The following is a 16,139-nucleotide window of genomic DNA, read 5'->3' as shown; positions in this document are numbered from 1 at the left end:
GGGGGGGGGGTTAAAACACTTTTCTGTCTCTAGAAAGATTGTAACACTTGAACACCTTTGGAAGGGAAGGGGGTTTATGATTGAGGTTTATAAAATCATGTATTACGTGAAATATGGCAAGATTTTCTTGTAACACTGGAGCTTACTAACAGTAAACATTTGTAAACTTGTAAACATTTTAGAGCCATCTGGCTGGCCTCTGTTGGGAAAATATGAAAAATAGGTGGACCATTGTTCTGATCTAGTGGGGTTCTTCATATGCTTAAAACAAGAGCAGTACGAGATGTCAGATATCATTGTTTATTTGTTAAAACTGGAACTAAGGCAAGTTTCAGATAGCAGTCATGAAGAGTAGAGTTATTTAATCTGTTAGCACAGCATCCATGTGAAGCTTTTGCTAAAACATATCTTAAATTATAGGAACTCCTTTCAGAAGTCTCCATGCTTTTTGATTATGTCCCTTTACAGCAGGAGGGGGATCTTTGGGCATCCTGATATTGAATTCCAGCTCACATCAGTCACACCCAATGGTTAGGAAGGAGGAAGATGGAATCCAACAACATATAGAGGGCCATAGGTTCTTCGGCACTCCCTTGTCAACTAAATTTAGTTCTTTATTCCCTACCTGAAACTCGAGCTGAATAATTACATTTTATGCTAGAAGCATTACTTAATCTATGCTAATATAAATTGTATTCCCTCATTTACACAATCACAGATCTCTTTCTCTGCCATTAGGCTGTGCAGTTTGATTCAAAGATGGGACCAGATTTCAGCTCAGCTCATGCTTCTTTATATGGTGACATTAAGATAATGAGCTTTCAAGCATCTCTAACTCTACTATTATCTTTTGGATACTTAGCAAGAAAAGATCTATTTGGCTGTCACCTTTTCTCGTAACAGGGATTTAGAAACATTTTCTCCTAGTTCACAGAAAAGAGAATAAAGCCAAGGAAACAGACAACCACAGCCACAATACAAAAGTATTTCTATACAACTACTCCCCTCCCCACTCGTTTACAATGCCATACATGCTGTAGAAGATAAGTGACAAAATGTAACTGCATTAAGTAGTATTCATTTCAATTTAAGACTCCACATGCTTGCAGACCTTAGCTTCTCAGAGCACCTGTTTTTTGCATACAGCTTTTGGGAATATTCCAAAAAGAAGCTTTGTAAACTCCAAACACATTATTAGCAATATTTGAAATGGTCAGTGTTGATAGGGAGGTAAATCTTCTGTTCATTGGCTATCCCAAACTAGGAAGACATCCAGCCACTGGAAGTTGGCTGGAGAAACATGCAGTTGCTAACAGCCCAATGTACATACAAACGAGTGGAATTCTATTCTGTTCCTGGGAAGTTTGTTCACAAAGTTAATGCTCCAGAGTTCAGAGATTCAGCAGACAGACTAGTAACTCAAGCTGATCCTTCAAAGTACACAGCTCAGTGGCATTAGACAGAAGCAAAAGAGAACGTCTGGATGTGAGGTTAATACTGAGCATTGCATTTTGATTCATGCTGTGTAAATATTTCTGGTCACCACTTTTTCCAAGATGGAAGAAGCCATCGTTAGAACATAAGAACTGCTTTGCACCAGCAGGGTGTAGAATGTTAGTAAATAGAACTTTAGACATTAAATTCTATGCTGATTAATCAGAAAATGAATCCCTGGAGTTCCAAATCCTATTCTGACAGCCAGCAGTTAAGAGAAGCCCTTAACTGTCAGAAAACCATGATGGCTGCTGTAATCAACAGAACACCATCTGGACATTACAACCACAATAAAACAACTTCTCATCGTATTAACCTGATTCCGTTGTCTGCTGTAACTAGCCCCACCACTGACATAATGGGTACTGGTGTGTAGAGGTATACTCAGTTCTTTACTAGCTATAGGAGACAGGAAAAAACACAGCAAGTGGAAAAGAAACAGACCCTTGTGCTTCTCTTTTGGAGTCCACCTCAGTTATGGCAATGTAATCAAATACTTCCCTGCATTTGTCAGGGGAAAGAATGCTACTTTTGTTCTCTTTTCCAGACAATAACCATACCTTTGGCATCACTGGATGCCAAAAGGCTCTCGTCACAGTTGAAGCTGACATCCAGCACAGCAGCGCTGTGACCCTGCAGTTTGTTAACAATGGCCTTAGTGGCACGCTCCACATCAAAGAAGTAGACGCACATGTCCTCACTGCCGGTCACTGAAATGCATAAAGAAGAGAGATTAATGCCAACAAGTTCCTATCTGTAAGCTCTTTATGAGACACAATTCCATTCTTTGCTTCATAGTGATGACATGAATATGAGCCATTTGTAAAGTGACAACTGCATGCTTAGAATTGGCCCATAAAAAACCTCAAGGGGAGATTGCTGCCCTCCCTTCCCTCTGCAATGAGAGTGGGATCCCATCATACCAACACAAGCTCCTTGGCGGAAGGACATGAGAGGGCAAAAGATGCTGCGGACAGGATGTGAGCTCTGCTGTATCTGGAAACTTCTCTTAAGCTGGAGGGTTCCTTCGTTGTCCACCACCCTGTCAGGGGAATGCAGAAAGTACAGCTATTGAATCAGGAAACTACCGTAATTATGTCCCACCTATCAACCAGGGGGAGGGGCAGGGATCATTTAGTATCCTGCTTCTAGTGAAATGATGCCATGAAAAGTCCCATACCTATATAGCAGCAGTTTGTTAATACATGCATTGATGAGGAGAGATGGGTCCCGTGCTTCTCTACTGATCCAGGAGCGGGCTGAGATACTGGTGATAGAACTGCCCTCATTTACCACCAGACGTTTGGCCTTGGTCAGTTTTCCTGTAGGAGGGGTGGAAAGTAGAGGACTGTGCCTTAAGCTGAATTGTATATTGACTGCTCCTTGTCCCTACTAGACTCCTCATTTGATCCCCAGCTCACCTGTTGCCATGTCAAAGAGGAACGAAAATACACTGCCTTTATCATCTCCTGCCCAGAGAATACGGCCAGGAGAATCAAAGGACAGTGAGAGGACCCGGCCAGTTAGCTTGCTTGAGCCACCCTTCACTTTTTTCCCTGTTGAGATGTTCACCACATGGATGTTGTGCTTTCCATTCCCCACCTCATGGACAAAATAAAGAGACTGCATTCATATTACTGTACAGAATAAAATGCAGGAAAGCAAGCAACACACATAATCTCTCCTTTAGTTTCACTTTAGGAACCTTGATCACCACCTTGATTCATTAAACAGCTGGAACATATAGATAAATGTAATTTTTTAACCTATATTCATCCCGTGGTCTTGTGATCAGAGCCTTTCCTTCAAAACAAAAAACATTGAAGACCAACAGCATCAATTCTACACCCCGGCTTCCATATTTCTTGTAAGTTCAACAGTTCTTTTCTCACTGCATCATGGGCAGACACAGGAGAAAGATTTCTATCATGCAAGCTAGTCTCCACCAAAGGAGAAAGACCCGAATGCCTCAGTTATAGTAGAGGGACATTATCTTAAATAGCATCCACTCACCACCGTGAGATTGTTGTTCATTGGCTGGAAAGTGCAACACAGTAGCTCAGAGGCATCTGGATCGGGAATCTCCCGGATGCACTTGCCATCCTCTGTAGCCCAAATGCGCATTGTAGCATCAAGTGACGTGGAAACAATGATGTCATTGGAGAGGGACCAGGCAAAGTCAGACACACCACGGCTGTGTCCCTTCAACACCCGCAGCACCACTGGGGGAGTGGGTACCAACTGGCACACTGAAATTGTGCCATCCAGTGAGCAGCAGGCTAGTAGGTGTTTATCATCATTGGCAAATTGAACCTTGGGCACTGCAGGGGAAGGGGAGATATGGGGTAGGGGAGGAGCGGGAGGGTGAATTGAACAAGTTCAGGAACACACAGATACAACCTGCCTCTGAGCCTGGCAATCGTCAAAGATTCTTCATTAGTCTTTATTTTTCCACACTCCAGTTACATCTCTAAGGCAGTCCCCACTTAGAAAATGGGAATGCTTTCCTTCAACACAACTACTCAACTGTCCGCAAAGTATATTGTGAGTAATATAGTAAGGGAAACACTGCCTAACCAATGGCATAGCATTCAATAGCACTTAAATATGTTTACCAGTAAAACTGGCAATTGCAGCCTGTAAAGGCCTTTCCAACTCTCCTGCTTTAGCTTTTCCTTCCACTTTAAAAGGACAGGAATAATAGCCACTTTTCTCAATCTGAAATTTGGCACATCTATTATATATCTTTCTCTGCAAAGAACTATCTAATGTCACTACCGTTTGTATCTATACCACTAATATGGCCTCAAGGGTCAAGGGGAAACACTCAGCATCTAGTCTACTCACCAGCCTCATCCACATGCTGGTCAAAGATGTGGTACATGCCAGCAAAAGCATAGTTCTCACTCAGTGTAGTATCCCCGGCCATGGCACGACTGGCTTCTGCCACCGAAGTAGGTACAACACTGCCTGGGGGTCTAAAGGAAGATGCAGGAGACTGAGCTACTACAAGGATATACCATGTCTGGCTGGACAGGTGGGGCCAATTAGAAGTTCAGAGCCTTCATTCTGCATGCATCAGCCATTAGTACTCAGAATTTAATTCTCAGTTATCAATAGTCCTTAATCAACACTGACAAGCAAGTTCTTTGTCACATCCAAAAAAGCAGACGGGTGAATATACATGTAATGCTATTAGTTGAAGATCAAGTTGCTGTTGGTTGCATACCTCTCATCGTAGACGACTCGGTTCATTTGAGCTTGCAGCTGGTAGGACCCTCGGCTGACAGAGCGGCGGTGGCCACGGGCACCCAGTGCTCTTGGGTCTTCATCAAAGTCCTATGGCACAACATACAACTGTTACTAATAGTTAAAATTTGGTAGAAAAGGGAACTAAAGGATATGCAGTTGAGAAGTGTTTTTCTGAAAGGAAGAGTGGGGCAAAGGCAGGATTCCCTGGATCAAGGGAGTACCTCTGAGGAAGCAGCAACAACAACACTCAATACAGTACTATTACTTGTACACATCGTCTATAATGTTATTTCCTCCTTTGTATTACCGTATTTGAACCTTTGCAAATCAATGTTTGAATGGGGGAAGCTTCTAATTGAAGTTCTGAATTCAGAAGGGCTGCTTTTTTACCATTTTCAGTATCTACCTTGCCCTTGCCTTGCTTCTGTTCTTTCCAATACATTATTCTAGCTCAAATCTTTGCCAGACTTGCAAATTCCTCAAAAAAACTAAATCTCAGGATTAGAACTGCACACATCACTACATGTAACATATACTTAATCTGTCACTTTGGTTGTGCACAATGGCTGAAATCCAATTTCTGATCAAAACTGGAGGAAAGCCACTGAATCACCTGTATTTACATAAGCTTTGACTGACCATTCAACAATTGATTTCATGGGCCTAGTTGGGATTAGCAATCGGATTTAGGCCGTATAATTTGTGTTTCTTTTATGGACACACAGTACCCATGGCAGAGTGGTATTCAGCCCTGAATACTCTCAATCTCCTTTGATTCTGGATTCAAAGCAGGATCAATCCTGGTTAGCACTTGGATGGGAGACTACCAGGGAATACCAAGGATCTTCAGGTAGGGCTAGGAAAGAATGGAGAACTGTTTTCTTTCAGCATTGATCCAACTGGGCTAGATGGGCCAAGGATCTGACTTCATCTAAGGGCTCTTGTGTTTCTAACAGCCCTGATAGTGGCAAAGGATGCTGTGCTGCATGGACTATGGCCATGTGCTGCAACTAGCAGTATGCATCACAGGAGTGATGACCCAGGGGTACAAATATGGCCCTGGAAGACTGCACTATGCCCATCTCTGCTTCATGGGAAGCAATCTCTTATCACAGCAGGTGTTGAACTCAGCATCTCCCCACCAGAGGACCACATTTCATTTATATCCAAATACTTCCTGTAGGAATGCTCTTGGCATTCCTTGTTTTCTAGTTCCCTGGCTGCCCTTCAACCCAGGAGCCCTGGTTACCTCCATGCGGTCAAGGGTGGTGCGACTGCTTCGGACAATGCTGTTGCTGTATGCACGGAAGCTGCTCTGTTCTGAGAGGGGGCCGTAGCGCTGGGCCAGGAGCTGGCTGCGCAGCCGGAGGTACTGCTTACGAAGCGAGGGGTCGTAGCCGGCTTTGGCGTTGTCCCGCAGCAGCTGGCTGCGCCGGCGGATGTACTGCGTGCGGAATTGCGGGAAGTTGGGGGTGCGGTATGCGTTGTACCTGCAATGGGGGGGGGTGTATCAACTGTTTGGAGCCTAAGCCAAAGTACATCCTAACTGAGTCCACCCTCCCCTATGGATCTCCGGCACCATGTTGGCTAGCACCAACTGAGTGGAGAGAATCTCCTGTAAATTTCCCTGCAGCACAGTGCCCTCTGTTACCACATTTTGATCCATGGCCAGTAGTATTGCTGTTGACCACCAACTTATACTTTTTGGTGAGAGCACCCAAATGAAGAAAATATTTCAAAATCTGCATTTAAAATTCATTCCTAAGCCATCTACATTTGTGGGTTTGATTCTTGTAGATTTGATTATTTACAGGTTTGATTAAATGTTTTCCCTAGGAATCTCTAGGTGCTCCAGTGCATCTCTTTGGTCAACTTCCATCAGAAGGTGACGGAATCTTGCTGGAAGACCTAGAGATTCCTAGAGAGATGTCATCCTGGGTTTTAAAAATTGTAATTTTATTCACATGTTTTCTACATATTCTAGCAAAAGTGGCTATATTAAGGAAATAGTGTCCTGTGTACTTACTTAATATAGGATTAATAGGCTCTGAAATTTCAACAGTTTTTTGGTCCCAAAATTAGAATGGCTAAATCAATTCCCAGGTTTCAGATCTTATTTTGAGTGGCTATTTTAAATCCTGCACTGATTACAAGGACAGTAATGTGAAATTTAAGCGTGAATTTTAAAGAAGTGTCCTTTGTTAATCTGTTTTGTGTATTTTAATATGTATTTTATAGAAATATGTTTTAATATGTATATTTTGTAGAAATTTTGTGGTATTTTACAATTCTTACCCGTCTCTCCTCATGATTCAAGGCAGGTTACAGAATAGTTAAAACACATATTCTATAACCCACCTTGAACCATGAGGAGAGGCGGGTAAGAAATAAAATTATTACTATTATTGTGGTGGCACAATGGATAAAACCCTTGTGCCGGCTGAACTGCTGACCTAAAGGTTGGAGGTTCAAATCCGCAAGACAAAGTGACCTCCTGTCTGTCAGCCCTAGCTTCCCATGCAGGGACATGAAAGAGGCCTTCCAGCAGGATGGTAACACATCCAAGCATCCCCTGGGCAACATCTCTGTGGTCGGCTAACATACTTGCAGTATGTTCTCAATTCGCTTCTGACATGATTTTTAAAAATTATATTATTATTATTATTATTATTATTATTATTATTATTATTATTATTAATGTATTAGGACAAACCACCAATGATAAGGCCTGGATCCCTTATCTCGGGATCCGTGAGATTTACATAAATTTTAATTGACCATAAGTTGCCTATATGGTGTTCATGCCCCATTACAAACGCGGATCTTGGAATTTCACCTATGACATTCATGTTCCTGAACAATTAAGCCAGGGCCAAGCTAGGACCCTTTCTGGGACCTCTGCTTCCTAGCAGAGATCCTGTGTCCACATCACCTTTTGGCTGGGTCCCATTCAACTTACCGTGCATCTACAGCCAGCACCTGTTGCCACACTGCTGCCATGCCCCACACTGCCAGTGGCCGCTCAGGGGAGCTTGCAAGTGGGTGCCTGCAATAGGTCAGATACAGAGGCATCAGTATAAGATAGAAAGCGAGACTGTGATGATCTGGACTTATGTAGGAAATGTTGCTGCATTTATTAGCTTTATTAAGGTAAAATATGGTTATGTATGCAATTTGTTGCAGATTTGGCAAATATCTTGTGGGAAGGGTTAGAGAATCGAATGCCGGGTGTAACTGGTAGTTGGCTGGATGTCTGAGGGATTTTTAAAGCATATGTATGACTACTGGAGGAGCTTGAGGTGTTAGGAGTCAGTCAGGGTTAGAGAAAGAGATTGACTCTGATTCTAATTACAGTGTCAGTTAACTAGAATACGAGAGAGAAAGATGTGTGTTAGAGGTAGCCACAGGATTTACATGCATTACATGTAAGTAATCTTTGGTGCTGTGTTTGGTTTATAAAAAATCTGTTACTGAGAATGCTACAAAAGTAATACCAGAGAGTTTAAGTTATTGTGGTGGTTGCTGTTAATCAAGGGTGATTCGATGAAAAAAGTCTTTTATGTGAACCATGAAAACAGAAGATCACAACAGTTGATGCCATAGCAGTGGAACAGAGGAAGATCATCAAGGGGGCAAAGAGGATGGATAAAATCAATACAAATATACCTCAATTAACAAAGAATCTGACACAGACATTTCTTTTTACACAATAGTTTAATGTCCTCCCAATTTTCCTTTTTTTCCCCTGGTAGCTTTTAGTAACACTAGGATGGTGAAGGAGGACTGGAGAAACACAGGTTTTTAAAATCAGGCTGCAGCAAACAATGTAGTGAAAGCCTGAGCTGTGTAATAATGAGATTCTCCTCTGGCCAAACTTACTATAGCTGTATGTGCTTGCTCACAACAAGCATGATAAATAGTAGCTGTCTCCAGAATTGCCTCAAAGTATGTTGAAGACCAAACATAGAGAAAGGGGAAGGCAGATCAGCCAACATGTCAAAAAAGCTTAGGGCCCTTCCAGACAGACCCTAAATCCCAGGATCTGATCCCAGGTTTTCTGTTTTAAAGTGGATTATATGAGTCCACACTGCCAGATAATCTGGGATAAACAGAAAACCTGGGATCAGATCCTGGGATATAGGGCCTGTCTGGAAGGGCCCTTAGTCACCAAAATGGTGATCATAAGAAGTAGTGGAGGCTAATGAAAGAAATGAAAAACAATTGCTGAATGCATTTTGGAAGAAGCTTTCAAGTGGAAATTGTCCTTTCCATTAAAACCAACAGATGAAATCATGGACCCTCTCCTTTGATCTTTTTAGAAAGGATCCAAGTCTAATGCTCCTTTCCTTAGTGTGTGCTTTCAAGGCCAAAAGATGTACTAATGGTTTGAACAAGAGAACTTTGCTGTGGTGTAAATCTACTGTATAGGAAAAAGGCAGGACGAAGGCCCCTTCCACACAGCTGAATAAAATCCCACATTTTCTGCTTTGAACTGGAATATATGGCAGTGTGGACTCCGATAATCCAGTTCAAAGCAGATATTGTGGGTTATTTTGCCTTGATATTCTGGGTTATATGGCTGTGTGGAAGTGCCCAGAGGTACCAGATCCCACTTGATTTTGGAAGTAAGCAGGGTCAGTGCTGGTGAGTACTTGGATGAGAGACCACAATTGAATCTCAAGTGCTGTAGGCAATATTCCAGATGAAATAACTGGTAAAATCACTTCTGAGGAAAATTTCTTGCCTGAGAAAATGCCATACAATCATGGTGTGACCATGAGTCAACAGGCAACTTGAGGACAAATACAAAGAAGAATAAAGATTGTGTGCCCTTGTCTAGAACTGCTGGATTTGCTCTATAACATATTTTTCTAGGATTTTACACTGCAAAAGACTTGGAATGTTCCATCCCCAGACTCATAGCCAGAGTATAGAGAATGAATAGAGGCTAGAGACTCTTCCATGGTACTGCAACAAGGCAAACAAGCTTGTTAGTTCACAAACCACAGAGCACTTATACACATTAAAGGCTTGTGCACTTTTGTGTTTATTATCTGGTCATTGCAATTTGAAGCTAGTTTGGAACACCATTAAGTGGTAAGTGTAGATGTATATTTCCTCCACTCCCCAAATGTTATTGCATTTTGTTAAAGAAGGGCCAAGTCTGCGCGCCTAGGAAGTTGGCCATGGTGGTCTTAGAGCATCTAAACTATTTCGCCTATTTTGTCCATTAACCCAACTATTTATTGCACTTATAAATCAAAGTTTTCTGGGCCTGTCAAAAATAATGAGAGATAACAGCAGCATCATAAGAGAATAGTGAAAGAAGCAGAACGTGAAGCTGACTGCAATGATAAAGCAAATTAAAACCAGAAGCGGGATTATTTAAGACCAAGTCAAACTAAAATAGGTCCATAACATCAGTGGGGTTTTCTTCATCATTCACTGGGTCTACTTTAGTAGGGGCTCATCAATATGATCTAGAGACCTTCTTTGTGATCCTCAAGGCAAATAAATCAAGGTCTTTATGGGGTTGTATGTGATCTTTCATCCTGGAAGAGACTTTTTTTTTTGCTGCAGACTCTTATTGCTATAAGCTCTTTCTTTACAAGGGGAGGGCAGATTTTCTGATTTTTTTTGAAGAGGAATCTATTGCATCAGGCACATCTGTCTGCTTGATGCAATGTGAAAGAAAGAATGGATGGATGGGTGCTATTATGTATGATATTCCAGAAGTGAAAAGCCATGAGTGACTGAGTGGGTGAGGAGATGGGATTTTATGGGGTTGAAGTACACTGGTTCCTTGATCCCCTGTGGATACCAAGATCAGTGGTTGCCCAAGTCCAATTATAAATGATAACATAGTAAAAGGATGTTCCTAGTATAAAATGGCAAAATCGAGGTTTGCTTTTCTTGGATTATATATATATTTCCAAGCTATGAATAGATGACTCCAGGGATGTACAATCTGTGGAGGGTAGACTAGAATGCTACTATTAAGAAACAAGCCAAAACCATGACATGCAAGGCTGACAATCAAGAAGCAGCTACAGTAGACTCTCGGGGCTCTTCCACACAGCCTTATATCCCAGAATATCAAGGCAGAAAATCCCACAATATCTGCTTTGAATTGGGTTAGTTGAGTCCACACTGCCATATATCCCAGTTCAAAGCAGATAATGTAGGGTTTTATTCAGCTGTGTGGAAGGGGTCTCTGAACTGGAACCAAAGTAACCAGAACTCTTAAGCAAGTGGCAAAACATAGAAGAAATGATACTTTAAATAAAAATTGATATTCAGTGCAAATGTGCGTTTGAGTTGAGTTTGACTTTATTTGCCTTTAATTATTGTATTTCAGTATTAACATCAAGTCAACACAGTGTATAGTATAGTATTAGGCCTATTTTTGATAGTAACACTCAAGCAACCAGAAATGACATTTATCCAGCATCAACCAATCCCCATGGGTGCCAGGGTCTTTCCACACTGCCATATAACCCAGAATATTAAGGCAGAAATTCTAACAATATCTGCTTTGAACTGGGCTATCTGGGTCTGACATATACACTGACATATGTTCCAGTTCATAGCAGAAAATGTGGCATTTTATTCAGCTGTGTGGAAGGGGCCCCAGTTAACCGAGAATCTGGTGCTCATCTCCATTTCTCAGGAGCCCCCGGTGGAGTAGTGGGCTAAAGGGCTAAAGCCTTGTGTCTTGAAGGTTGGGCTGCTGATCTGCAAGCTGTCAGGTTCAAATCCCACCCGGGGAGAGCGCGGATGAGCTCCCTCTATCAGCTCCAGCTCCCTCTATCAGCTCCAGCTCCATACGGGACATGAAAGAAGCCTCCCACAAGGATGGTAAAACATCAAAACATCCGGGCGTCCCCTGGGCAACGTCCTTGCAGACGGACAATTCTCTCACTCCAGAAGCAACTTGCAGTTTCTCAAGTCGCTCCTGACACACACACACACACACACACACACACACACACACACAAATCTCCATTTCTAAGCTGAAGAGACGGCATTCGGAGACACCTCCTAGGTCATATGGCCAGCATGACTGTGTGGAGTGCTGTTATGCTGGCCACATATCTGCCTTGATACTCTGAGTTATATGGCTGCATGGAAGGGCCCCTGGACTCATGGAAGTTGTAATCTGGTGAGGCGCCAGAAGTCTTTGAAAGAAAAGGTTACAGACCCTATTAAACTATGGGCCCTTCCACACAGCCTTATATCCCAGAATATCATGTCAGAAAATCCCACATTATCTGAGAGTGGACTCAGTTCAAAGCAGATATTGTGGGATTTTCTGCCTTTATATTCTGGGATATAGGGTTGTGTGGAAGGGCCCTATGACTCCAGTGACTCGGTAGTGTCAGGCCATGACAGTCAAACTGCATTAATTCTACAGTGGAGACACACTGCAAGCCTCAAACAGGGGGCAGCCCTCCTCAGGGCCCTTCCACACAGCCCTATATTCCAGAATATCAAGGCCGAAAATCCCACATATCAGCTTTGAACTGGGTTATCTGAGTCCACACTGCCATTCTGGTTAGGTGAAGCCAGAATGGATGTCCAAAGAACTTCTAACTGAGCTAAAGCTCAAAAGTGACATGCACAAGAAGTGGAAAAGGGGAGAAATCACCAAAGAAGAATTCAAACGTATAGCCAACACCTGTAGGGAAAAGGTTCGCAAGGCTAAAGCGCAAAATGAGCTCAGGCTTGCCAGGGACATAAAAAACAACAAAAAAGGCTTTTTTGCTTACGTTGGTAGAAAAAGGAAGAAAAAGGAGGCGATAGGGCCATTGCAAGGAGAAGATGGGGTGATGGCGACAGGGGACAGGGAAAAGGCAGAACTACTTAATGCCTTCTTTGCCTCGGTCTTCTCAGAAAAAGAAAGCCATCTTCAACCTCAGCAACACGGAATGGACGAAGGATTGGGGGAAATCCAACCCCAAATAGGGAAACAAGTTGTCCAAAAACACTTGGGCTCTCTAAACGAATTCAAGTCCCCAGGGCCAGATCAGCTACACCCAAGAGTACTGAAGGAACTAGCGGAAGTTATTTCAGAACCACTGGCAATTATCTTCGAGAGTTCTTGGAGAACGGGAGAAGTCCCAGCAGATTGGAGGAGGGCGAATGTGGTCCCTATCTTCAAGAAGGGAAAAAAGAACGACCCAAACAATTACCGTCCGGTCAGCCTCACATCAATACCAGGCAAAATTCTGGAAAAGATCATTAAGGAAGTGGTCTGCGAACACTTAGAAACAAATGCGGTCATTGCTAATAGTCAACACGGATTTACCAAAAACAAGTCATGCCAGACTAATCTGATCTCTTTTTTCGATAGAGTTACGAGTTGGGTCGATACAGGGAATGCTGTGGATGTAGCGTACCTGGATTTCAGTAAGGCCTTCGACAAAGTCCCCCACGACCTTCTGGCAAACAAACTAGTAAAATGTGGGCTAGACAAAACTACGGTTAGGTGGATCTGTAATTGGCTAAGCGAACGAACCCAAAGGGTGCTCACCAATGCGTCGTCTTCATCATGGAAAGAAGTGACAAGTGGAGTGCCGCAGGGCTCCGTCCTGGGCCCGGTTCTGTTCAACATCTTTATTAACGACTTAGACGAAGGGTTAGAAGGCACGATCATCAAGTTTGCAGACGACACAAAACTGGGAGGGATAGCTAACACTCCAGAAGACAGGAGCAGAATTCAAAACGATCTTGACAGACTAGAGAGATGGGCCAAAACTAACAAAATGAAGTTCAACAGGGACAAATGCAAGATACTTCACTTCGGCAGAAAAAATGGAAATCAAAGATACAGAATGGGGGACGCCTTGCTTGACAGCAGTGTGTGCGAAAAAGACCTTGGAGTCCTCGTGGACAACAAGTTAAACATGAGCCAACAATGTGATGCGGCTGCTAAAAAAGCCAATGGGATTCTGGCCTGCATCAATAGGGGAATAGCGTCTAGATCCAGGGAAGTTATGCTCCCCCTCTATTCTGCCTTGGTCAGACCACACCTGGAATACTGTGTCCAATTTTGGGCACCACAGTTGAAGGGAGATGTTGACAAGCTGGAAAGCATCCAGAGGAGGGCAACTAAAATGATTAAGGGTCTGGAGAACAAGTCCTATGAGGAGCGGCTTAAAGAGCTGGGCATGTTTAGCCTGCAGAAGAGAAGGCTGAGAGGAGACATGATAGCCATGTACAAATACGTGAAGGGAAGTCATAGGGAAGAGGGAGCAAGCTTGTTTTCTGCTGCCCTGCAGACTAGGACACGGAACAATGGCTTCAAACTACAGGAAAGGAGATTCCACCTGAACATCAGGAAGAACTTCCTCACTGTGAGAGCTGTTCGACAGTGGAACTCTCTCCCCGGGGCCGTGGTGGAGGCTCCTTCCTTGGAGGCTTTTAAGCAGAGGCTGGATGGCCATCTGTCGGGGGTGCTTTGAATGCGATTTCCTGCTTCTTAGCAGGGGGTTGGACTAGATGGCCCATGTGGTCTCTTCCAACTCTACTATTCTATGATTCTATGATTCTATGATTCATATGTTCCATTTCAAAACAGATAATGTGGGATTTTATTCAGTTTTGTGGAAGGGGCCTAAGAAGGACAATCCTGAGAGGCTAGCTGGTCCTGGAATAAAGGGGCTCCTTCGAATAAACACAGGAGGCGTAGAAGCTAGGCCCCTCAACAAGGCTAGCCCTGGCCTGTTGCTATGGTGATGGGCCCTGGCCTGTTGCCACGGGCGACGGGGAGGAGGGTTTGGGGTTCGCCGCCCGAGAGGACCATTGTCTTCGGGTCTCCATGGCAACCGCATCTCCGGGGCTGAAGGGGAAAGGCCCGCGGCCAGGGAAAGGCCCCGAGGGCACGCGCCTGGGTGAATGAAGGCGCTGCCGAGGGTTTGGGGCAGGAAATAAAAAAAAAGAGGGGCGGTACCTGCAAACGGCTCCCGGCTTCTCAGACCCAGCGATGGCCGACCCGCAGCCGGAGGAGGAGGAGCAGCAGCGGCGGAAGGCACCCGGGAGGAAAGAGGCGGAGGATGGGGGGAGGAGGAGCCTCCGCTTTCCCCGCTCAGTCCCAAACCGGGACTTCCCGCCACTCCTCCTAGCATTGTTTACAGCAGAGCTTCAACCCCGGCTTTGTGTTCGCCACCGGAAGTGGGAGGAGGAAAGATGCTCCTGAGCACATGCAGAGCGCACTGGACTTCTCATCAAGACAGAAGGGCTCTGGAGAGCTTCCAAAGAGACAGAGGCCAAGTATTGATATTCTCCATATACATGCACCACTTGAACTGCCATGGCTCAGTGCTATGTAGTAGTAGTAGTAGTAGTAGTAGTTAATTCAGTGCTTAGATCAGGTATGGGCAAACTTGGGCCCTCCAGGTTTTTTGGACTTCAACTCCCAAAATTCCTAACAGCCAGTATTGGGAAGTTGATCACAAAACTATTAACAGACCCACCAAGAAAATCCAACAAATGCTACTTTCAGCAAAGGACAAGAGGGATCCCCTCACCTCTGCAAGAATCTACCCTATACCATGTAGCTATGGACAAATCTACATAGAGACCACCAAACGCAGCGATGGCCAAACACGAATCAAGGAACATGAAAGGCACTGCAGACTAACTCAGCCAGAGAAGTCAGCCATAGCAGAGCACTTGATGGACCAACCTGGACACAGAATATTATTTGAGAACACAGAAATTCTGGACCACTCTACAACTACCATGTCAGACTACACAGAGAAGCCACTGAAATCCACATGCATGTGGAAAATTTGAACAGAAAGGAGGAAACCATGAAAATGAGCAAAATCTGGCTTACAGAATTTAAAAAAAACCCTCTAAGATCAAGACAGTAAATAAAGAAAAACACTCTGAAAATGGGAATTCCAGACAGGAAATAGTCAGGGCCAGAAAGGCTGGACCACTCTGACAACCATCATGTCAGACTACACAGAGAAGTGTTGTCGAAGGCTTTCATGGCCGGGATCACAGGGTTGTTGTATGCCTTTTGGGCTGTGTGGCCATGTTCCAGAAGTATTCTCTCCTGACGTTTCGCCCACATCTATGGCAGGCATCCTCAGAGGTTGTGAGGTATCACAACCTCTGAGGATGCCTGCCATAGATGTGGGCGAAACGTCAGGAGAGAATACTTCTGGAACATGGCCACACAGCCCGAAAGACATACAACAACCCTACACAGAGAAGCCATTGAAACCCACAAGCATGTTGGGCAATTTCAACAGAAAGGAGGAAACCATGAAAATGAACAATATCTGGCTACCAGTATAAAAAGAAACTCTAAAATCAGGACAGTAAATAAAGAACAACACTCTGAAAATGGGAATTCCAGACAGGAAACAATCAGGGCCAGC

The 16,139-nt window shown here is 43.8% G+C and overlaps 1 protein-coding gene across 2 annotated transcripts; it reads right to left on the bottom strand.

Moving 5' to 3' along the window:
• Positions 1-286: 286 nt before the first annotated feature.
• wdr13 (WD repeat domain 13) lies at positions 287-14,856 on the bottom strand. 2 transcript variants are annotated; one of them, XM_003216658.4, is made up of 10 exons: positions 14,699-14,856; positions 7,706-7,792; positions 5,996-6,236; positions 4,724-4,833; positions 4,342-4,472; positions 3,508-3,815; positions 2,916-3,096; positions 2,675-2,816; positions 2,418-2,536; positions 287-2,204 (listed from the first exon to the last, which is right to left on the bottom strand). In XM_003216658.4, the coding sequence occupies exons 2-10, from the start codon at positions 7,744-7,746 to the stop codon at positions 2,020-2,022; spliced, it is 1,458 nt and encodes a 485-aa protein (XP_003216706.1). In that variant the 5' UTR covers positions 7,747-7,792; positions 14,699-14,856; the 3' UTR covers positions 287-2,019. The 2 variants fall into 2 exon arrangements, with proteins under 2 accessions (XP_003216706.1, XP_062827724.1); XM_062971654.1 differs by lacking the exon at positions 5,996-6,236 and having other exon boundaries at positions 14,699-14,750.
• Between the last annotated feature and the right edge of the window lie 1,283 nt (positions 14,857-16,139).

The sequence above is a fragment of the Anolis carolinensis genome, chromosome 2 (genome assembly GCF_035594765.1).
Source record: "Anolis carolinensis isolate JA03-04 chromosome 2, rAnoCar3.1.pri, whole genome shotgun sequence".
Lineage (NCBI taxonomy): Eukaryota > Metazoa > Chordata > Lepidosauria > Squamata > Dactyloidae > Anolis > Anolis carolinensis.
The sequence above is the reverse complement of the archived record's forward strand: the minus strand, read 5'-3'. Positions and strand labels throughout refer to the sequence as shown.